Source organism: Petromyzon marinus, chromosome 10 (genome assembly GCF_048934315.1).
Source record: "Petromyzon marinus isolate PM22_M1 ecotype Great Lakes invasive population chromosome 10, UKy_Petmar_22M1.pri1.0, whole genome shotgun sequence".
Taxonomy (NCBI): domain Eukaryota; kingdom Metazoa; phylum Chordata; class Hyperoartia; order Petromyzontiformes; family Petromyzontidae; genus Petromyzon; species Petromyzon marinus.
In genome coordinates this window covers 1682041-1705177 of record NC_133676.1, presented here as the reverse complement: position 1 = coordinate 1705177, position 23137 = coordinate 1682041, and the positions used below count along the sequence as shown (strand labels likewise).

Sequence of the window (23137 nt, the reverse complement as noted above, 5' to 3'; positions counted from 1 at the left end):
AATTGTGCAGGTCAGAATTTCAATTGCACCTTTTGAGAGCTTGGCAAGTCCTACTGTAGTGTGTAATTTTAGAAATGCTATCTGCTGTCAGATTGCAAATTGCAAATTCGGCCTTTATATGTTTTATTTGCATGTGGATGTGCCCTTGACATATGTGATGACCAAGTTTTGTGGTCAATTAAATTCAGATTGCATGGGTAACATTTGTTCAAATTTGTAAATGGATAGTCCCATAAAAACATGTCCGAAAAGATAAGATCCAGTCATCTTGCCTGGTAATCGCTTTTTCATGAGCGATGTTAGTTTGTCACCGAAAGGTCAGTCCAGTTTATCATTATCGTTCACGACTTACGTTTATAACACACTGGGGTAGTCGGCCCATTGTGTGCTATTGTCATTAACTTATTCACCACACATCGGCAGCTAATCATCAGTCAAAATTTACTCCTTCCATTTGCACATAGTTCTTGCAATACACCGGGTGCAAGGAAGGCATAGTGTTGCACTGTGAGAGTAAGTCACATTATACATTTACGATACAAATTGCAGGGACGTTAAACTGAATTAGTGCGTTTAAATTGATAAAGTTTTATCATTTGTAAAATAATAAATAAATGGATAATCTTGTTCTTCCTCACCTCCTGAATGGGTCCATGATGTAGCTGCATGCTGGCTGGCACAAGCTAATAATTTGTTAGCCTGAGCCTTCAGCAGCGGCTATTTTGCCATAGAGAGCTTGTGGTGGAGTTCTGCACTTGCCAGGAAAGTTAAGGCATGGAGTGCAAAGAGAAGTATAATAAAATAATAAGCAAAACGAACTCGACGGGAAAAGAGAAAAAATAAAAAGTAGAGTCTTGTCATGGGTAGTTAATAATTTAATTAATCTTCTCCACATTCGCACCCCAATGTGGCGGTGCAGTTACAAACTTAGGCTGTCACTCCTCAGCTTAGTCCTAGTTCTCCTCGTCGACCTTCCAATGTAGGCGCATGTACAATCTGCAGATCTGAGCTGGTGATATACAGTTTGTCTTCCACTGCAGGTGATCAACACGCCAGTCGCCTCCAGTCGTTGATTACCCACCAGGGCCTTCCCTGGGGTAGGTCTTTACTGCGGCCTCATGCTGGTGAGCATTAGCAAGTAATCTTGTCCCGAGTCTGGATGTTGTTGGTGCTGGCAGGTGCCTATGATTTATCACGCTGGACTCCTTAGGAGTGGTCTTGGATGCATGAACATGCTTAGCTGCACGGTCTTGTTCGGCACTGCGTGTTGGCAGTTATAAGCCTGGGGGTGCAAAATGCGTAGACAACTAAATAACTTGGAAACGGATACTAAATAAAGAAAATAAACGTGGTTTGCCAGGTACTGCGAACGTTATAATGCATGTGTAGTGACGCAGATCCGAGACAGTAATACTTTTTATTTTATTTAACAAGCACCATTGGGAGAATACACACCCTACGTGAGTACACACTATTATAATTAAGACCATCTATTGTCGGCGCCACTACTTAGTTAGAACAGTTGGTAAGCCGACTAAACAGCACCTCGGGATGGTGACGACGATGATCTTGAACAGCACGACGGGGATCCCACTTTCAGCAACAGCCCTGAGCTCCCGCTCACGGCCCCCTCTTATGCTCCCAGCATGGCCTTGCTCCGCCTTGGCCACACCTCCCTTCTGGAACCTACAAGCGGGTTCCCGAGGCTTCCCGATGGGCCCCTTCTATGACCTGTCCCCGAGATGTCCCCCTCGTATATATCGTGGCCTGCTGAAGCGAGTACCGCCGTACACCGCAGTTTCCCTTTTCCGCCAGCAACCAGTGCTATACCACTACACGTGTGCACATCCTTCACACGCTTCTTTGAACGTCCATTTATTCAAAGGCGCTTCGCAATTTCAATATAAATCCTGTCGAAGGCTGCTATTTTCCTCTCAGCCCTATATAAAAGAGGTTACTCTGAGGAGGTAGCAAAATTACTTGTGTCGAAGAGGCTGTAATGATCAACAAGTGCACAAGACGCAAACATTAGCATATAACGTGCACACCTGCTGAATTATTACAAGGCTGGATAGCATGTCCGTAAGGTAAGCCAACTGAACCTTTTGAGCCACATTCCACGCCTTTTTTTTCCATTCAGCTCTTTCAAGTCGACCCTTTCCGGATTTAGTGGCCCGTCCATAACCAACGTCAAATAGTGTAATGCGCTTGATATTTTAATCATTACTAGATTCCCATGCGGTCACCGGTTTGACGTCACTCTGATGTCCGGCACCAAAGACAAACAGAGAATGGGGGTCAATCATACCAGTACCCCACACTGGTCTAAGCCATGTACTTGGTGCCCCAAGATGTCGTTGCCCTGCTGCCAGGCACCGTTGGCAACAAAGAGTGGAGTCTGTAAATACCAGGACCCTCATACTGGTGTAACCATTTGGTTGGGTCTTTGGTTGGGTCTTTGGTTATTTTATTTTATTATGACTGCTCATAGACTGTATAATTTCCACTGAGCATTCTCAGAATGTCAAGGGAATACAGCAATGTTTTACATGAAATCAGCTTGGCCAGGGATGTTATTCGCAGGCTTGTCAGGCCCATGGAGGTCAGCACCTCATTGTTTTCAAGAGGCCACTTTCCCCTTGACCCACAGGAAATCCATAGAACTTGGTGTTGCTTGTATTCGTTAGCTCCTTAATTTGGTCTCGGAGGAGGGTGTAGTATGCAACTTTGTGCGACGCCACCTCAGTCAAGGTGCTACTCGACCGCTCAAACCGGATGGTAATGTCGATGACAAGGGCATCCTCCCCTCTTGCAAACACCAGGTCTGGTTTCCTCAGCTCCCCAACTTCGGTTCTGAAGCATGGCTCTTTGTGGACTGTCCATCCCAATCTTGCAGCTTCAGCAGCTAGGATGTCACTGATCTTATTGTGACGCGCTATCCTAGCTTTCTGGACGGCTGGACACTGGCCAAGAATGTGCGATAGATATTCTAGTCTTGCAGAGTATTTTCTGCACGAACGCAGGGCACCTTATCTACCCCTGTTAATGCTCTCCCTTGTTGGGTATATATTGCTTCGTAGTTGTAATGCGGCAATATAGTAGCACTGTTTGATGCCACAACGTTGCCCCAGCCAAGCATTACTAACTTTGTCCCGTGCAAAGTTTTCTATACCCACTCCCTGGACTGGTTTCTCACACCACCTTTGGAACTCACACTGTCTCCAGTTGCACGGTCTTGGGTACACGGGCTGTTTAGATTCCAAATCTGTTAGAATAAAAGTTGGCATAGCATCATTTTCACTGCCAGCCCTTACCCACAGGCTCCGGAAATCTTCCTCAGCACCTTGCGTGGACACTATATTGCGGATAATCGCATCTGTGGAGTTTGCAATGCGATGCAGCCTCCTCGCCTGAACTGACGGGATCACACTCTCCAGTTTCTTGATGCCACGGCCTCTGTCTCGAGTTCTGGAATAAAGGAGCCCATCGCAGGTATAAGCTGGAAGATGAAGCCATTTCTTTACTGTGTTTCTTATAGCTTGGTCCAAAAGTCGTAGAGTTGACAATTCGCAGTCTGCATAGTCTCCAGGATCCAATAACCTGGGCAGAGCGTAAACATTGAGGAGCTCCACCTTGTGTTTGAGTGGTGCTCATCAATTTGTGAAATCCAGCTCTTTAATTGCATAATCAAATCTGGCTGTAGAATGCCAGTCCACGGGCAGATTTTTAATTCGAGATATTTTGCTGACTCATCCGGGTGAACCATGTGGACATGCACATCTGCTATTGTCCATGGTTCACAGTTGTTCACCGTGTATAAATCTTTGGTGGGGCTCAGCATGAAGCCCTGGCACTTGCTGGTTTGAATCTCAAGACCCGACAGTTTGCAAAATGATTCAAGAATAGCTATGTTGGTGGCCATTCTCTCCCAGGATTCACTGACCAACACCAGGTCATCTGCAAATGCAAGTGAGGTAACACAGTCAGCTTCGATGTAGTATCCAACTCCGTGTGTTTCCAAGGCACATATCAGTGGGTCCATTGCGAAATTTAATAGGAGTGGTAATATGGGGTCGCCCTGCTTTACACAAATTTGGATGTTGATGTCCAGTGTCAAGACATCATTGCTTTTAAATTAGGTTGTGGAGTTCTCGTAGGCGTTCTGGATGATGTTAACCATGTGCTCATCCACGTTCCAGTGTCTTAATACCCACATAATGTGGGCATGGGACACGGAATCGAATGCCTTTGCTACATCAATGAACACCACTGCCAACGGTTTGTGTGATCTCTTTGCATGCTTAATAAGGTCCTGTAGTACCCTAAGATTTTCTGAGCACCCAGACGCAGCTATGAATCAACGTTGTCGTGGGTTTAGTGGGCATGCACGTTCCAGTCGTGCAGTCAGAATTCTTGAGAACCTCACGACCATGGAGCCAATAGTTATCGGTCTCCAGTTTCCCAGCTCTTTCAGCAGTTCCTCGTTCATGACCTTAGAGATAAGAATCATCCTGTTCCTCTTCATATCTCTGGGAAGAACCCCTGTGACCAACCATGCATTGGACAGGGCCGCTAGTACCCGCCCTTCAGGGTATGCTGTACAGATTGAAGCTTTAGTCACGCCATCTTGTCCTGGTGCCGACGTTGGTTTAATGGCATTGATGCCTGCCTGGACCTCTTCCAAGGATATCATGGATTCAAAGTGTTCATTGTTCGCCGAACTGGAAGACTTGAACTGTCCCAGGCCGTTAAATGCAAAAACCGTTTCCCACTTCTCACGATAAAATCCGTAGATTTCAGTGGTTGAAATCCGGCATATATGTCGTTCTGTGCCATCGAGGATCAAAGATGCTAATTGAGAGCGGTTCTTAAAAAATTGCTTCTGGTGCTTCATGTAGCTGCCTCTTTTTTCAGCTCTCCTTTTCATCCATGATCCTGCAGGCATCAGTCTGGGTCTGATAATGTCTTTCGTGGTTTTTGAGCATTTAATTTTGTTTTTCCGCGATCTCATCGGTTGAAGCAATGACGCTGTCGCCGTTTCTATGAGGGCGTCCTGCTGTCCGTCACCCCATAACCAGGCCCTTATCGCCTCAGCCGCAGGCTTCTCCAGGTGGCCGATAGTCGCATTCGTAAGCAGCTCTGCCGCTTGAGCAAGCTTGGTCCTTGCCCCAGTTATACACAGTGGTGCTAAGAATTTATCGAGGAAACAGGATACATTGTTTAAAATCGGTGGCTTGTGGGCCCCCCTCTTTTTGGTTAGGCACCGTCTCTTGTCGGCGACTTGCTTGTTGGTCTTTGATACAAGCGCTGCTGCAATTTGTTTATTAATAGTCCTTTTCCCCTGATACTGCAATTCTCGTCAGGCCAGCTGTTCCTCTTCTTCCAGCGACCAGCAGCTCCGATGTGCACCTCTCTGCGAGATACCCTTTGTTGCAGCCTTAATCCTCTCTTCATTACACACTGTTGGGTGAGCATGCCTCTTGTGTTGCGAAAGGCCAATTAAAGACTCAAATCGTGACTGGCAACACATCCCCAAGGTAAGAGGGTCCTAGTTACTCCCACCGCTTACCCGCACTTGGGGTCCTGGTGCCCCGGAGAGGGGCACCGGGACCTGCCATACCCCGCTTCGTGCCCCAGCCCAACTGACCCAACCCTTAGAGCCAATTCTTGTCCCGAAGTTATGGATCTGGCTTTCCGATTTCCCTTACCTACATTGCTCCAACATGCCAGAGGCTGCTCACCTTGGAGACTTGCTGTAGGTATGGGTACAGCCCAAAGCGAGATTCAGAGCTCTCTCCCCCAGATTTTCAAGCACCGATGAGGGCTCACCGGATGCCGCAGGAGTCGCGGCGCTCTGGAGGGCGCTGGCCCCTATCTCTGGGCACCCTGCCCCCTTTCGATCAGCTGAGGGCAAGGGAAGCCATCGCCATCCCCTTCGGACCGAATGACCCATGTCCAAGTGCTGTTCACATAGAACCCTTCTCCATTTCGGCCTTCAAAGTTCTCATTTGAATATTTGCTACTACCACCAAGATTTGCACCTGCGGCAGCTCCAGCCGGGCCCTTGCCCTAGGCTTCTGCACTCACCACAGTGGCCCTCCTACTCGTCACGGCATAGCGCTCCCCGTGCTCTCACAGCCGGCGATGACCGGGAATGGGCCTGACGCTCCAGCGCCATCCGTTTTCAGGGCTAGTTGATTCGGCAGGTGAATTGTTACACTCCTCAGCGGATTCAGACTTCCATGGCTACCGCGCTGCTGTCTATATCGACCAACACCTTTTCTGGGGTCTGCACATCGTCGGGTACCTTAACTCGGCGCTCAGGTCCATCCAACAGCACCAGTTCTGCTTACCACTGGGCACTCGCATATCATGCCCAGCTCCAAGGCAGCGAGCCAGACATCTTACCCATTTACAGTTTGAGAATAGGTTGAGATTGTTTTGGCCCCAAGACCTCTAATCATTCACTTTACCAGATAAAACTGCTCCTGCCAAGCACCAGCTATCCTGAGGGAAACTTCGGAGGGAACCAGCTACTAGATGGTTCGATTATTCTTTTGCCCCAATACCCAGGTCGGACAATCCATTTGCACGTCAGAACCACTATGGGCCTCCACCTGAGTTTCCTCTGGCCTCACCCTGCCCAGGCATAGTTCACCATCTTTTGGGTCCCAACACGTACGCTCTCGCTCTACTTCCTCAATGCAGCAGGCGAGGTGGGCCGGTGATGCGCTACCCACGCCAAGTTGCGGGCGGATCCCACCTCGGCCGGCGACGAATCCGATCTTCATTGCGCCACAGGGTTTCGACGCTCACCTGGACTCGCGCACGTGTTAGACTCCTTGGTCGTCTTTCAGGGGCCACCACTGGCCTGACACTGTCCACGGGAGGAGGCCTCAATCAGAAAGGACTTGGGCCCCCGAGCAGCACCAAGCAGGCACTTTCCCCTAAGCCACAACTCCCTTGCCCACCGCAGTAATAATGCAATTTATAACGCGCGCAAATTTTGCGGACGTTACGGCCGCAACTCGGAGGCATGGAGCCAAGCTCAGTCACTCGAAAGCGTGGTTGTTGAGATGAGTTTTTAAGTGTCTCTTGAAGGAGATGATTGAGGTGATGCTGCGAATATGCATAGGGATTGCGTTCCAGACTGTTGGAGCAGCCACCGAGAAGCGGCACATAGACGTGACCATCCTGGATCTTGGTATCAAGAGGTCGTGAGTGGCACTGCGAAGACATCTGCCGTGTGCTGTGCTGAAAGTCGTCAATAATGAAGAGAGGTACGGGGGGCAGGCAGATATGAAGGCATGATGGCAGAGGCAGGTGATTTTGTATGTGACCCTGCTGGCAATGGGTAGCCATTGGAGGGCACAGAGACAGGCAAGCGAGTTGAGACGGGGATGAGTGCGGCCAATGACGACGCGTGCCAGGTTGTTTTGTAGTCTTTAAAGTTTTTTTAGGTTGCCACTGGAGGACCGGACTAGGATGGAGTTGCAATAGTCGAGACAAGACCCAAATATGCAACATGCCAATGTGTTGGCAGTTTCAGTGGAGATGGGAGGACGTAGGTTTCTGAAAAACTTCAGGTGAAAGTTACATGAACTGATGATATGATTGGTTTGACGGTCGAAGAATAAAGTTGAATCTAGGATGACACCGAGGTAGCTGAAGTGATCGGTGAACCTGATGCTGTGACCAAAGATGTGTGTGTTGGGAACGCGGATGAGTTGAGACGTTGCCTGGTACTTAACATGATAGCCACTAACTTTGACGGAATAAGGGCAAGATTGAGTGCGGAGAACCACTGTAGCCAGGGTTTCGGTGCTCGCCGTTACTGGGGTAATCCTGGTTAGGTTAATTTCCTCCGCTTAGTAATATGCTTAAATTCAATGGGTCACGACGTCTGACCTGAGGTCACACTGCGATGCGCAAGTCACAGTGCTCACCCACGGAGACCGCCCGAGGGGCAGCCCAAACACGCTAGCGCCAAAGGGCTCAGCACAGATGCTCAATATCTCTAGCACATGTGAAGGGCAACAGACGCTTCCACTGGCATTGCGTCTCTCTCCTGCTGCCCACTGTCAAGCGCGGCAGGCGTGGCGCCACCCGCTGCCGTGCGTCGGTCCATCATCTCTCCCCTTTGGGGAACGAAACGCACAAGTGTGCTGTGACACCCCAGTTGCACACCACCAACTTTTAGGCGGGAGGGCGATTGATAAACGGGCAATGCTCAGACAGGCGTGGCACCGGGAAATAACTCCCGGGGCCGCAATGTGTATTCAAAGTATCGATGATCAATGTGTCCTGCAATTCACATTACTGTCATCATGTACCGGCCGCCTCACCGCACGCAGGGACTGCTACCAGGCAGGCCGCCTGTATCGGCGAGGCCTCAGGCCCACACTGCAGGCAACAGGCGGTGACATGCTTCAGGGGTTGGACCATCTCACTCTCCAGATGAACACCCTCTCTCGCCCCTCTGCCTGGCCAGGTAGAGAGGGACAGCACTCATAGCGGCAGGTGGAGCCACCTCCCGCGGCCACCACCACCCTCGCAGCAGACACCGAGAGCTTGTGCAATGCAAGTAATGATCCTTCTGCAGGTTCACCTATGGAAACCTTGTTACGACTTTTACTTTCTCTAGAAAGTCAAGTTTGATCGTCTTCTCAGCGCACCCCCAGAGCAGACGCTTGCCCCGGCAGGGCCAATTCATCAGCTCCATAAGTGTGGAAGCCTCCTGGTCAGTCGACCATAGTCATGCAAAACGTGGACCTCCCTAATGCTACATCTTTGCTGGTTAGAAACATTCAGGCTGGCCTGCCTACTGGATTGCGCGAGCTCACAAATCCTTGAATCATCTGGACAGTCCCATTGATGAGCACCTCCGGAAGGTAAGGTTACATTGGCTGGGTCATGTAGCCCACACGCCCAGCCACCGCATGCCCAAACAGCTTTTGTTCGGCCGGATAAAGGGGGCTAAACGAGCGTGGCACGGGCTGAGTGAAAGGGTTGAATGGCGGTTGTTGTTACCTGCAAGGGTATGTTTTTGTGTGCACGCCTCCCCTAGGCCAACTCAGCCTCAAATGAGTACCTAGTGCGGTGAGTAAACATCACCACTTGGCAGTTAAAGGCATGGTGCTAGCCATCCACGCACACCCTCGCTAACAGCACTTGTCCCAACGGTCTGTAGAGTGGATATGTCTTTGCGTGTGTCCAGTAGTGTAGCGGTTAGCGCATTGCGCTACCAACTTGGCGACCCGAGTTCGATTCCCGCTCACGGTCAACACCAATAACGATATCTAAACCAGTACTGGGCCTCCCCTAGGTCGACTCAGCCTCAAATGAGTACCTGGTGTGATATGTAAACATCGCCACTAGGGAAACAAAGGCGGCTGGGCATGGTGTTGCCCACCCACCCCCTCGTGTGCAGTGCCGACCTTCATTGGTGCTTTCTAACAGCACTTGCCCCAACAGGCTGTTAAGACTATCTTTGTATTTTATGTGCGCATCCCCCCCACCCATGGGTGTGCAATTGTGGGGACTCACAGTGAGTGAAAATAAAACGCTGTTTTTTTTCTATTTGCTACTTTACATTTTTTATTTACTATATGTTTATTCCATCCAAATGTACAATCTCATTTACAAGTTTAACAATGCCTCAAACGAACCGTTCGACTTGCATAACCCTGGAATGGAACCAGTTCGCAAATTAAGGGCTGCCGGTAACTGAAAAGTGTAAATAACACTGCCTTAAAGAGAATATATATGGTGTGGTCCAAAAGTCAGGACTCATAAGGTTATACAGTATATATTTTTATAACAGGGTCATTATTTTTATTTTAACAAATAAAATGTATAGGGTTTTTTAAATTTAGTTTAACAAATCTTCAGAACGATTGCAATGCATACATTATCAAAACCATTACCCTTGCACTGTTGGCCTGTTGGTGTTGTTCTCGAGTCTATAAAAGGTGCGACCATAATTTAAAGGAGACTGTAGCTCTGACGTACGCCAATTCATTTCAAAGACTGTGTAAATACTTATAAAAGCATGTTTGCATGTTTTACCCAAGCATGATGTGTGGCTAATGCAGCCTTGATGATGCCTCGCAATAATGAGTGTCTATTTAGTGTTTTAACATCCTGTTATTGCCAGGAAGGGTCAAGCCTATTCATTTTTTCAGCATCTTGATACCGGCAACAAAGGGTCGCAGAGATATAACTGCTTGACCAGATATATTAATGATTTGATATTTGCATTGTCCTTGTACTTGTCCACTTGTGGCATTGTTATCTTGGCTAACACAAAGGGTCATTCCATAGATATCATATAAGTAAATATAGGGCCATGATCTCCAACATCTTTGAGATTGAGCACAGCTGGTTACAGATTGTTCTGGACTCAATTTCAGCCCTGCTGTCCTCCTACTCTGCTTTGTCAACAAAGTCCACCCACACCTCCACATCCACAAACTCCTGGGGGTTGCCTCATCCTTTAACAACGTTCTGGACGGCCACCACAGCACTAGCCTTCTCTCAGGCCCAGCATGGAACAAAAGCATGCACATGAAGTTGGTGGATACATAGCTAAATGCAGCCATGAGGATCATCTCAGGGACACCAAAAGCACACTGCTGCCGTGCCTTCCGGTCCTCACAAACATCGCTCCTCCGCAGCTCCGCCACGATGCCGTTTGTGCGAGGGAGTACCACAAGGCCATCACAAATCCAAACCTCTCAATAAACAAGGACATCTCTATGCCACCACCGCAAGGCTGAAATCCAAAAAACCTTTCTGGAAATATACAAAGAACCTCCATGACGACGACAAAACTACCGAAGCACAATGAAGGAACGCCTCGGCAAATATCAACCTGCTGCAGAAATCCATCAGCGGACCCCCCCATAATCCTCCAACCAGGATCTGACTTACCAAAGAAGATCTAATCCTCCTTGAATCGGATCCGGACACTCCATGGAAGACGCGGACACTTTCTCTATTAATAGCAAATTAATGAGAGTCCAGTTTGTGACTGTGGTGTCACATCTCAGGCCATGCAAGATAGTGACCGACTGCCCAAATCAGATCATTCAACAGCGATCTGAAACTAATCCGCGCAGCTACTCCTGAAACAGTTGAATAGATATCTAATCTCGACATTAATTTGTAATCTGTTGCAATCCCCAAAAATGCGATGTGAAAGAAGAAGTGCGAATTCTCATCCTGTTTGACACTGCCTCCGTCCACCTGGAGGTCGGACTCTGGAGTCAAATATTCACTTCACATTTCACCTTCCGTTATTCACAGATCACCTTTTCTCCTGGCCACGTTTCAAAGCTGGAATTTTCTTCTGCTTTTTGTTTGATCAAAAACGGGCTCATTGAAGAATTTAGATTTTCACATGCCGATTTCACCATCCTCTCTTTATGGATGCCCTCATGCCTGTATTGAACTTCTGACTGTCCAAATGCTGTGCCACAGTGCACACCAAGGGCTTCTCTACCATGTGCACTCGCCGGTGAAGGTGGAGAGTTGCCAAACGTGTAGACCGTTTTCCACAGACAAGGCACTTGAAGAGATCATCTGTTATACACGTTTGCTTGTGAAGACTATCAGACTCTGATTTATTGAGCATTCTCCCACACAGAGTGCACTTGAACTGCTTCTCTGCCATATTTGTCCAGCGTTGCTGACCGTGCAAAAGCCTTTCCACACAGCATACATTTGAATAGCTTCTTGCCTATGTGCATTTTATAGTGCCTGTTGAGATATGTTGATTTCTAGGACACTCGGTGCACTTGAAGGGCTTCTCACCTGTGTATTTTATGGTGTCTGACTGCGTAAATGTCTTCTCACACACAGTGTACTTGAAGTGTTTCTCTCCCGTGTGTGGTCTCGGGGATTCCTTAAGTTGCGATCTGGTCCGTGCTATATGGATACTGGATGCGTAGGTGCCTTTTAATGCTGGGCTGTGCCGGGCGTCCCTGGTCCGTGTGATTGTTTCTGTAGATATAAATACATATTACACTCACATGCAGTACACTCAGCAGATATACATACACAATACACACACATTATACACTCGCACATCACCATCTCCATATACTCTTTTAAACCAGGGCCAGATTGTGACATTTCTGGGGACCTAAGCTATGTGAAGCTTAAGAGAAATGCCAGAATCTGTTTGTCCATACAGGAATGAAAATAACCGTAGGAATTTTTTTGCCAGTATCAAAATGGTGAAACTAATAGGCTTCACCCTTTCTGTCTGTCACCAAAAGGTTGTCTCTGGTGTAGGCAGTTTCAAAGACAATGCATATATTATCAGTGCATGTTTGTTTGCATGATTTACCACAAGCATGTATGCTTAATGCCAACTTGATGCCTTGCAATAGGTGTTTATATGGTGTTTTAGAGCACCCCCCCCCCCCCCGTCGTAGTGTGAGCCCATAAACTGAAGCTTACTTAGCTTTTGCCTAAATCCAGCCCAGGCTGAAGAGTTGGATGAGTTGGTGACTCTGCTAAGAGCATCCCTCAGAGGTGGTCAGTCCATGCGAAAGGATTCCAAGTGTGCTTCCCCTATTAGGAAAAAAAACCTTCCAGAATAGAAAAGCTGTATATTCACCGTATATTAAGACTGGAGAAATCGAATGATATATGAAGCTCTTTTCACACATGTCCAGTAAGGGCAGGTCAGCATGGTCATCATATATGGGTGTGAATGCCATGCGTTAAAGGGGACTTACTTTACAGTACAACCAAATCTTAAAAAAGCAAATTAGATTGACGTCTTAAGCTTCTTGGGTTTGCCAATGGGGATAATAAATTAGCCAAGTATAGTGCAGATTTACAAATAAAAATGTTTATGGATGAACAGGGCCCAATGTAGATTTATTCTTGCATCAGGTCATGTGAGATTTAATTTTAAACAGGTCACAATGGTAGGTCATGTATGGTACATCCAGTGCAAATAAAAGAGAATGATAAAGGGGGCTTAGTATGTTTAGTGTTTAATTAGTAGTTGATATGTATGCACTGTCACTGTAGTAAAAAAGATGGTAGAATTTTCAGGCGCAATCAAATGAGAAAACTATGTTTTTTTGAAAGCAGATGAAACCTAAATGCTTAAAAGTAAACATTAAAAATTTGCAGTTAAAAACAACTATTTTAAAAAACAGATCTGCAACTGGCAGCCAGTAAAACTCAATGTGCAACAGGGGAAATATAGACTAACAATCACTAAATACATAACCTACAAATTATAATTCTAAATGATCAAAAAAGGCATCCCTATTATGTCAATTGCATTATATTTTTTGAAAGCTCATCTCTGGCTGGATGACATATGCAGCTGTATGTATTCTTGTTGAGAGAAGTCTGTGACTAAGATGAACATTTTGGAAAAAATTGTGTAACGCTCCTGCTTACAGATATTTCCAAGTCTCCACTTTACACATTCATAGCTCTCCTATTCTGCAATGTCCAAAAAAACTCCAGACAGACTTTTGGGGCAAGTGCTGTGAGCGAGCACCTATTAAGGCCAGCATGGTACATGAGGGGGTAGGTGGCCAGCTCCACGCCCGACCACCTTTGTCTCACCAGTGGCAATGTTTAAACAATGCACCAGGTATTTATTTGAGGTTGAGTCTACCTAGGGGAGACCCACAACTGGTTTAGAAAATCATAACTGGTGTTGGCCAAGAGTGGGAATCGAACTCGTGTGCTGCGTTTGTAGCGCAGTGCGCTAACCACTGCACTACCGCTCCCCCAAAAACTCCACCCATACCTCCACATCCACAAACTCCTGGGGGTCACTTCGCTCTCCTTCAGAGACCGGATGCTCCTCCTGCTTCACACTGCCTCCATCCACTTGGAAGTCGGGTCCTGGAGAAAAATCTTCATCTTCGTATTTCACCTTCACTTTTTCACATTTCACCTTCACTTCTTCACATTCCGCCTTCACTCCTGACCACATTGCAAAGCTGGGGTTATCTTCTGGTTCTTGTTTCATTTTAGATGGAGTCAATGTAGAACTTTGACTCTCACGTCTCAATTCCACCTCCATCTCCTTGTGGATCTTCTCATGCCTCTTTCGGCCTTTAGTGCACTTGAAGGGCTTTTCGTCCATATGTGTTTTCTGGTGAATATGAAGACATTGTGACCATGCAAATGTATTCCCACATATGGTGCACTTGAAGGGCTTCTCGCCCGTGTGTGTTCTCTGGTGTCTTTGGAGAATTGATAAAAATGCAAATGTCTTCTCACACACAGTGCACTTGAAGGGCTTCTCGCCTCTGTGTGTTCTCCAATGATCATGAAGATATCCTGACTGTGTGAATGCTTTCCCACATATAGTGCACTTTAAGGGCTTCTTGCCTGTGTGTGTTCTCTTATGAATATGAAGGCATTGTGACCATGCAAATGTTTTCCCACATATGGTGCACTTGAAGGGCTTCTCACCCGTGTGTGTTCTCTGGTGTCTTTGGAGAATTGATAAAAATGCAAATGTCTTCTCACACACAATGCACTGGAAGGGCTTCTCTCCTGAGTGTGTTCTCTGGTGTTTTTTAAGATGAGATGACTGCCTAAATGCCTTCCAACATAGAGTGCATTTGAAGGGTTTTTCGCCTGAGTGTGTTCTCTGGTGATTTTGAAGATGAGATGACCGTCTAAATGCCTTCCCACACACAGTGCACTTGAAGGGCTTCTCACCCGTGTGTGTTGTCTGATGATCCTGAAGAGTTCCTAACCGTGTATATGACTTCCCACACACAGTGCACTTGAAGGGCTTCTCATCCGTGTGTGTTCTCTGATGTCTGTCAAGATGTGATGACCATGCAAATGCCTTCTCACACACAGTGCACTTGAAGGGCTTCTCTCCAGTGTGTGTTCTCTGATGTCTCTTCAAGTCACATTTTTTATCCGTGCTGTAGGTACACTTGATGCATTGGTGCCTTTTTATTGCAGCCTGTGCCAAGTCTCTCTGCTCCATGCAATTGATTCTGCAGATATATATATACATACATATTAAACACAATATACACGCAGACCCATAGCGCTGGGTTTTTTATCGCGGTTTTTATCCGATAGACAAAAAAAATCCACAAAGCGCTTATGAGTGAGAACACGCAGGAGCACTGGCTGAGGAAACGTACACGCCCCCATCATTCACTCAGCCAATGAGAGCTACGTACGCACTGAGCCAAACAGACCTCCCCTCCTGTGATTCGATCGCAATTCATGGTATGGATTACATTTTAAAAAAATGTTTTTAGCCATTTGAGAACTCACGAGACCAGGATAGAGTTTCAAGCTCCACCTAAAAGTAACCTCAACACAGACATTTAGACTGCGGGCATCACTAATATCACAGAGGTCCTGGAGCCCTTCTCTGAGAATGACCCACATTGGCAGCGCAGTATCTCCTCCAACTTCATCTGGTCTTGTAGAAGTACAGCGAAATGCACTCGTGAATACAGTACATAACTTACTGATATTATCAAATTATTATTTTTATTTATGAAACAATGTATGTTGAACTTCTTATGTATCCAAATACGCTAATTTCGGTTTTAATCCATATTTAAAAGTGCATAGCTCCAGTGGTTTCCTAATATTGGAAGGAAGAGCATTCCAAACGGCCACAAAAACGCATCTGAAAGGGCGCGATGCAGTTACCGTCTTTGCTCGATGGCCAGCCAAACGCCACTGCGAGGATGACGAAGTTCGCACGATGGTTTATGATCCTTGACGAGATCAGCAAGATATCATGGTTCATTTGCCGAGATCAACAATGTATTATTCTTATTAGCGCTCTTCCCGATATCCGAATAAAGCCCTAACTCATACCAAAAAAACAACATCGGGAATGCATTCTCCCCCCCCCCCCCCAATGTAGTATACAATGGTGGCATGATGACCCCTTGTAGGGCTGATCGATTAACGCTCACTTCTCCAGGAATGCATCTGAGGAGCACTAAGTGAGTTCTGCCTGTATAAGGGCAAGGACACCCACATCAACTGTGGAAGATAGCAGTTAATCTGCCTATTTGGTGTTTGAACATATTATCACCTCCTCTATTATTGCCAGAAAGGGTTAAGTATATTTTTTTCATCCTCCTGATACTGGAAAAAATGTTCCCATGGATACAATTATTTTATTTACCTCAAAGCCCACTGAGCTATCAGCTATTTTTCAGATGCGATCTGGCCACAAATGATGAAAGCTCATTGTGAAGTGGCCGATATCAACGGCACAAGTGGGAATATAGAGTGGCAGCCAAATAATTAAAAAGCATGTTTTATTTTAATGTGAAGGGGTAATTCAAAGGACCTAAGAAATATCTACATACAGAGTCCACTCACACTCAGTCACACTCAATATTACTCACACAGATGAACACACTGACTCAAACAGGTGCCATGGATTGAATGACTGAGATGACTGGCCGATGCACTACCTGTGCAACCGACTATGCCAAATTGCTCGACAGCGTCGACCGGGACAGCCGACTGTCTGGCCGCGCAATGATTTGGCGAAGGCGGCAGCGATGAGGGCGGCAACGACGATAGCGACGACAAGACGAGTCCAATCCCAGAACCGGCAGCTCCAGCTCTCTGCTGCTTATATTCCCCTCGGCGTGGCTTGACTCCGACCCTAGCCGCGCCTCCCTTCTCGAACCCTCCAGAGGGTCCCAGGGGCTTCCCCACGAGGTTTACCGTGACCCTTGCCCCAGTTCCTCTGCCCTGCCGGTACACCCACGTATATGCTCAGTGGCGTATGCGCTAAGTGCCCACCTGCAGCGGCGGCTGTTGTACAACGCTCAGCGCTATGTCATTACAAATGTTCCATAAAAAAAGAAAACATATTGCTTTGTTTAATCGGGTCAATATACTTTATAGCAGTAACACATTAAGTGAATAAAACAGCCACCAAATTTTTATTTAAAGCTTTCGTGACTGCAGGGATTCATATTCTTGGTTCTTTCGGTAAAGTCACGTAGAAGGCAAACAATAAAATAATAAAAACAATAAAATTATCACGACATTTCGACTGCAACACAAGCACTCATCATCAAGAGTGAAAACCACAACGTTAAAAAACCGCCACTTTTTTCAAATTTTCTTGTTGTGGTTTTCACACCTGATGATGATTGCTTGTGTTGCAGTCGAAACGTCGTGAGAATTTTATTGGTTTATAATTTTATTATTTTGTTTCCCTTCTACGTGACTTTACCGAAAGAACCAAGAATAAAAACAGCCACCATTCACTACTAAGTGGTGGTGGTTACTTCCTTGAATGTTTAAGGCATAGCAAAAGCAATAATAACAAATACAACAACAACCGCCATTCACCACTAAGTAGCGGTGACGTCACCACGACGCTTGTGCCAGACCAATTACAAATACATACACACATTCAAATACACGAACATGCGCGATAGTTACCAAGCATGCTAACACGCTAACAAAACATGCTCTACAAAACCACAAAGGCTAAAAACGCAAATAAAAAAAATAGGTTAAGTATTATACTCCTTGGTTCTATTCGGTAAAGTCACGTAGGTAAAAAAATCAAACAAAAATCACGACGTTTCGGCCACAACACAAGCGGCCTTCATCAGGTGAAGGGACCAGACTGTCTCGAAGACTGCGCTGGAGTGAAACAGAGCCAAGCTCAGACCACGGCCTTTAAGCTGTGTGAGAGGCATAAGGTGCCTTGACAAAGGAATTAGCATAAAAAATTAGCATTTAATTGGCGGACTTAGCATGATGAAAGGTGTAGAGAGGGTGAACATGCGGGTGCAGATGCACCCGCATGTGCTGCGAAAGTTTGGGGTACCACTACTTGAACATTTTTTAAGGACCTACTTAATGATGGTAGTTACTCAAAAATTTAAAATGACCCTACTAATAGCCTAACTATAAAAACCAACAAGATCATCACAAGTTCGACCTCCCTAATCGAACCAACAAGATCATCACAAGTTCGACCTCCCTAATCGAACCAACTAAACGTCCCTCCCTAAAACCTTCTGCTGCAAGACCCCTAGATTCTATGGTCTTCCAAAGATTCATAAAGAAGGCACTCCACTACGACCCATCGTATCCACGATCAACTCCCCTACCTATAAGCGAGCACGTTTTCTGTCAGATACCTTGCTACCTTTCACTGGCAAGACCTCCTCAGCAGTACTTAACTCAGCCCAATTGATTTCTATGGTCAAAGACATTGTACTGTCCCCTGACGATATCCTTGTCAGCTTCGATGTGGTCTCCTTGTTCACCAAGGTCCCGGTACCTGATACCATTGATATAATTTAAAATTTGGTAGAACATGGACTAAACCCCGAGGTACCTACGCTGGTCAGGCACTGCCTCACCAACACCTACTTTACCTGGAATGGTTCCTTCTACAAGCAAACTGAGGGTACTCCCATGGGTCCCCCCTTGTCACCAGTGATAGCCAATGTTTTCATGGAGAAATTTGAATCCGACGCCATCCAGACTTCCACCCTCAGACCTTCCCTGTGGAAGAGATATGTGGATGACACTCTCGTCATTTGGCCACATGGCCTCCCAGCTCTGAACCTTTTTCTACACCACATCAATTCCAGACATCCCGCCATCAAATTCACCATGGAAGTGGAGAAAGATGGCAAGCTGCCATTCTTAGATGTTCTGTTTGAGAGGAGACCTGATGGCTCATTGGGGCATTCTGTCTACAGGAAACCCACCCACACAGATTCCTACTTGAAACCTGATTCTCACCATCACCCAGCCCAAAAGAATTCTCTCATCAAAACTTCATACCATAGGGCTCATTGCATTTCGGACCAGCACCACCTGACCAGTGAATTAAAACATGTACACCTGGCCCTCAAAAGGAATGGATACTCTGACCATACCATCCGCCAAGCTGTTTCTCCCTCCATAGAGAAACAACCACTTGATACTCCGGTAAAAACCATCACACTACCATATATAGCAGGCGTTACTAAAAAGATTTCCAAAATTCTAAACAAACACAAGATCCAGGTCCGGTTCAATGCAGTACACAAAATTCGTGATCTGATCCCATCCGTGAAGGATGTCATTCCTGACTTACAGTACCCCGGGGTTTACAAATTGAGTTGTACCTGCGGTGATTGCTATATCGGGGAGACGAAGAGACATGTCTCTGACCGAATTCGCGAGCACAAATCAGATTTGAAACACGGCAGAACGAATTCTTCTGCCGTAGGTGATCACTGTTACAACGCTGTGGGTGATCACGATATCATTTTCTCTGATACCAAGGTTCTTCGCAAACCCACGGGTTTTTATCAGAGATTTGCTCACGAGGCAATTCAGATCTACAAACACAGACACAATTTCAACCGAGAAGATGGTTTCAAATTAAGCAACCATTGGAAAGATGTTCTAAATCGAACCAAACATTAAATTTTCAATGGTACAGTATATTTTTACAAGTAGTGGTACCTCAAACTTTCGCAGCACATGCGAGTGCATGTGCAACCACATGTTCACCCCCTCTACACCTTTCATCATGCTAAGTCTGCCAATTAAATGCAAATTTTTCATGCTAATTCCTTTGTCAAGGCACCTTAATCCCTCTCAAACAGCTTAAAGGCCGTGGTCTGAGCTTGGCTCTGTTTCACTCCAGCGCAGTCTTCGAGACAGTCTGGTCCCTTCACCTGATGAAGGCCGCTTGTGTTGTGGCCGAAACGTCGTGATTTTTGTTTGATTTTTTACCTACGTGACTTTACCGAATAGAACCAAGGAGTATGGATCCTTGCAGTCACGAAAGCTTCAAATCTAGAAAGGTTAAGTATTACTTTACACTAGCAGTCAATTAAAAACACACATAAGCACATACTGATTCATGCACATACCCACAGTTACACGTGTAACGACATAAATGAGCCGTTCTATGGCGCCAGTGGGTGTACTATACCTAGGGGCTCACTAGAGGGCAGATTCCGGATGTCACGGAGGTCGGGTCAGGATATGGGAGTCTGGGTGAACCCGCGAGAGCACGTGGCCAGACGAGGGGGCACAGGGACCCCCATAAGGGGGTGAGCTGGCCACGTGATGTGGACCCAGAGCCTCAGTGAAGGATCGAGAAGGGGATATAAGTCGAGTCCCGAGAGGGAGCGTGGCTATTCGACCCGGGAATGAAGCCGCCTTCTTCGATCCTCGCTCTTCAGTCTCTGCACACACGATGACCCGACGGCCTGTCGGCTGTTCTGGCTCAACCATATAATGATTTCATTAAAGTGGTGAGGTGGTTAGGAACAGTGGCCACCACCTTACGTAGTTAACCCGAAATGTACATAATTACCCGGAATGTACATAGTTAACCTTGGAACGTTGAGCAGTGCTGGTTGTATTTTGATTTAAAGCTTTCGTGACTGCAGTAATTCATATTCTTAGCTCTTTCGGTAAAGTCAAACTTATGGAAGAGGTACGTGGATGACACTTTTGTCATCTGGCCACATGGCCGGCCTGCTCTAGACCAATTCTTCGACCACATCAATTCCATACACCCAGCCATCAGATTTACCATGGAAGTCGAAAAAGATGGCAAGCTACCTTTTCTGGATGTCCTAATTAAAAAGAGACCTGATGGTTCAATGAGCCACTCTGTCTACAGGAAAGTTACCCATACGGATGCTTATCTGAAACCGGATTCCCACCACCATCCATCACAGAAGAATTCTCTCATCAAGACTCTGTATCATAGAGCCCAATGCATATCCGACCAGGAACACATAGGCAGTGAACTCAAGCATGTACACCAAGCTCTTAAGGCTAATGATTACTCCGACTATACAATCTGCAAAGCTATCACTCAAACCATGAAGAAGCACCCTCTTGAGGAGCCTTTCAAAACCATCACTTTACCCTACATTGCGGTGATCACAAAAAAAGATCTCCAAAATCTTGAATAAACACAAGATCCAGGTCCGTTTCAACACATTACATAAAATCCGTGATCTGGTTCCGTCTGTAAAAGATGTGATTCCGAACATACAGTACCCTGATGTCTACAAACTAAGTTGCCTCTGTGGTAGTATATTTTGATTTAAAGCTTTCGTGACTGCAGTAATTCATATTCTTAGTTTTTTCGGTAAAGTCACGTTGAAGAGAAACAACAAAATAACAAAATATATATAAAACAATATTGTTTTATATATGTTATATTGTTATTTTGTTGTTTCTCTTCAACGTGACTTTACCGAAAAAACTAAGAATCTGTGGTAGTAGTTACATTGGAGAAACCAAACGCCATGTCTCGGACCGCATTCGTGAACACAAAGCAGACCTTAAACACGGTAGGACCAACACCTCGGCCATGGCAGATCATTGTTATATTTCAGTAGGCTCACATGACATTGACTTTTCCAAGACAGAGGTTCTTTGTAAGCCATCTGGCTACCATGAGAGATTCGTTCATGAGGCTATCCACATATACAAGCACAGAAACAATTTCAACCGAGAAGATGGATTCTGGCTTAGCAATCATTGGAAAGATTTGATAAACCATTTCAGGTCTTAATTGATTGTTCACGCTTACAGTGGCTTTCAGAGAGCATACATTAATTTTTCGTCTCCCCCCTCCTCTTTTCAGAACATAGATGGACTAGTCCTTCTAAATAAACTGCCAAATCGCTGCGCGTGGCGCTGACGTTTTTTTAAATAAATAAATACACCGTTTAAAAATAAATTAATGCAAACCGACACACCTGATGACGACCGTTTGTGTTATGGTCGAAACGTCGTGAGAATTATTATTTTTATATATATTTTTTATTATTTTATTGTTTCCCTTCAACGTGACTTTACCGAAAGAGCTAAGAATATGAATAAGTGTTGGTTGTGTTAGTGAATAAACCTGTTGCCTCCAAGTCTTGGTGTGCGCCTGATTAGAACCCACTACACACGCAACAAAGATCTCCAATATAGCCTTAACAATAAGTTCATAAGCGGGTGTGTGGCCAGCACCACACCCGACCACCTTTGTCTCTCCAGTGGCAATGTTTACACACTGCACCAGATACTCATTTTAAGTTGAGTCGACCGTGGGGAGGCCCAGGGCTGTTTCAGATAATCATCACCCACTCGCCCGGCCACCCACTCGCCCGGCCACCCACTCACCTACCTGCTCACCCATTCACTCACCCACTTACCTATCTACCCACTCACCCATTCACTCACCCATTCACCTACCCACTCACTCTACCCACAAACTCACTTTTTCACCCACCTACTTACCCACCCGCCCAGAGATTTATGTAACAACCGCCACACTCATAATTACTCCGGCTATCTTCAGCCCCAATGGTTTCCACCAAGTTGTTTCTCGAACAGTCGGCCCCGATGGTTTCCATTTAGTTGATCTCGAACAGTTAGCCCCCGATGTCATCCACCTTGGTCGTCAATTCGTCCCAAAGCAAAGCGCCCCGATTACGCGCCTCGCTCGCCCTTAGATACTCGGTCAGTCCCGCCCCTGTAGGATGCTGGCCACTCCACTTTACTCGAACACGTGTGTCCTTCATTGAATAATGATTACACTGCCTACTGGCCACCTGTATCCAATTACTCAACGCGTGCCTCTTAGCACTTTCTCTGTTCAGTCCCCTACACAATGTTAAATAATGTAGGAGCCAGAGGACATTCCTCTTCCACCCCAAGGTGAACAGGGAATGGCTCTGACTCCCGGCAATGTAGCTTTACCCGGGACTGCCCACCACACACAGTGTAAACACGCACTGTACACACACACATAGACTAAACACTTAATGTACACGGTGTAGACACGCAATGTACACACACATAGCCTACACACATAATGTACACAGTGTAAACACGCACTGTACACACGCAGTGTACACACACAGTAATGTTCACGTTATTGCTAAGCTCAGGCACCCAAGGGATCTCTGTATAATAGAGGGAGAAATGTTAAAGGAATCTACGTAAAATTAAACTCTAAAACCACTCCTCACCACACTCACCGGCCTGACCCCGATCTCTCTCGGTCTCTGACGTTCCCACGCCGTGTTACGTCATCGACGCGAGACGCCAGGGTGAAATGTAGCCAGATATTACGTCATGTTATGAAGGAATTTCC

The 23137-nt window shown here is 46.2% G+C and overlaps 1 protein-coding gene across 2 annotated transcripts; it reads right to left on the bottom strand.

The window, feature by feature from the left end:
• Positions 1–1408: 1408 nt before the first annotated feature.
• Positions 1409–23129, bottom strand: LOC116941135 (uncharacterized). Of its 2 annotated transcripts, XR_012941372.1 has the most exons (4): positions 23022–23129; positions 13787–15002; positions 12466–12579; positions 1409–12003 (listed from the first exon to the last, which is right to left on the bottom strand). XR_012941372.1 is itself a non-coding variant. In XM_032951860.2 (3 exons), the coding sequence occupies exons 2-3, from the start codon at positions 14990–14992 to the stop codon at positions 11959–11961; spliced, it is 1251 nt and encodes a 416-aa protein (XP_032807751.2). In that variant the 5' UTR covers positions 14993–15002; positions 23022–23129; the 3' UTR covers positions 1409–11958. The 2 variants fall into 2 exon arrangements, 1 of the variants encoding a protein (XP_032807751.2); XM_032951860.2 differs by lacking the exon at positions 12466–12579.
• Positions 23130–23137: the final 8 nt, after the last annotated feature.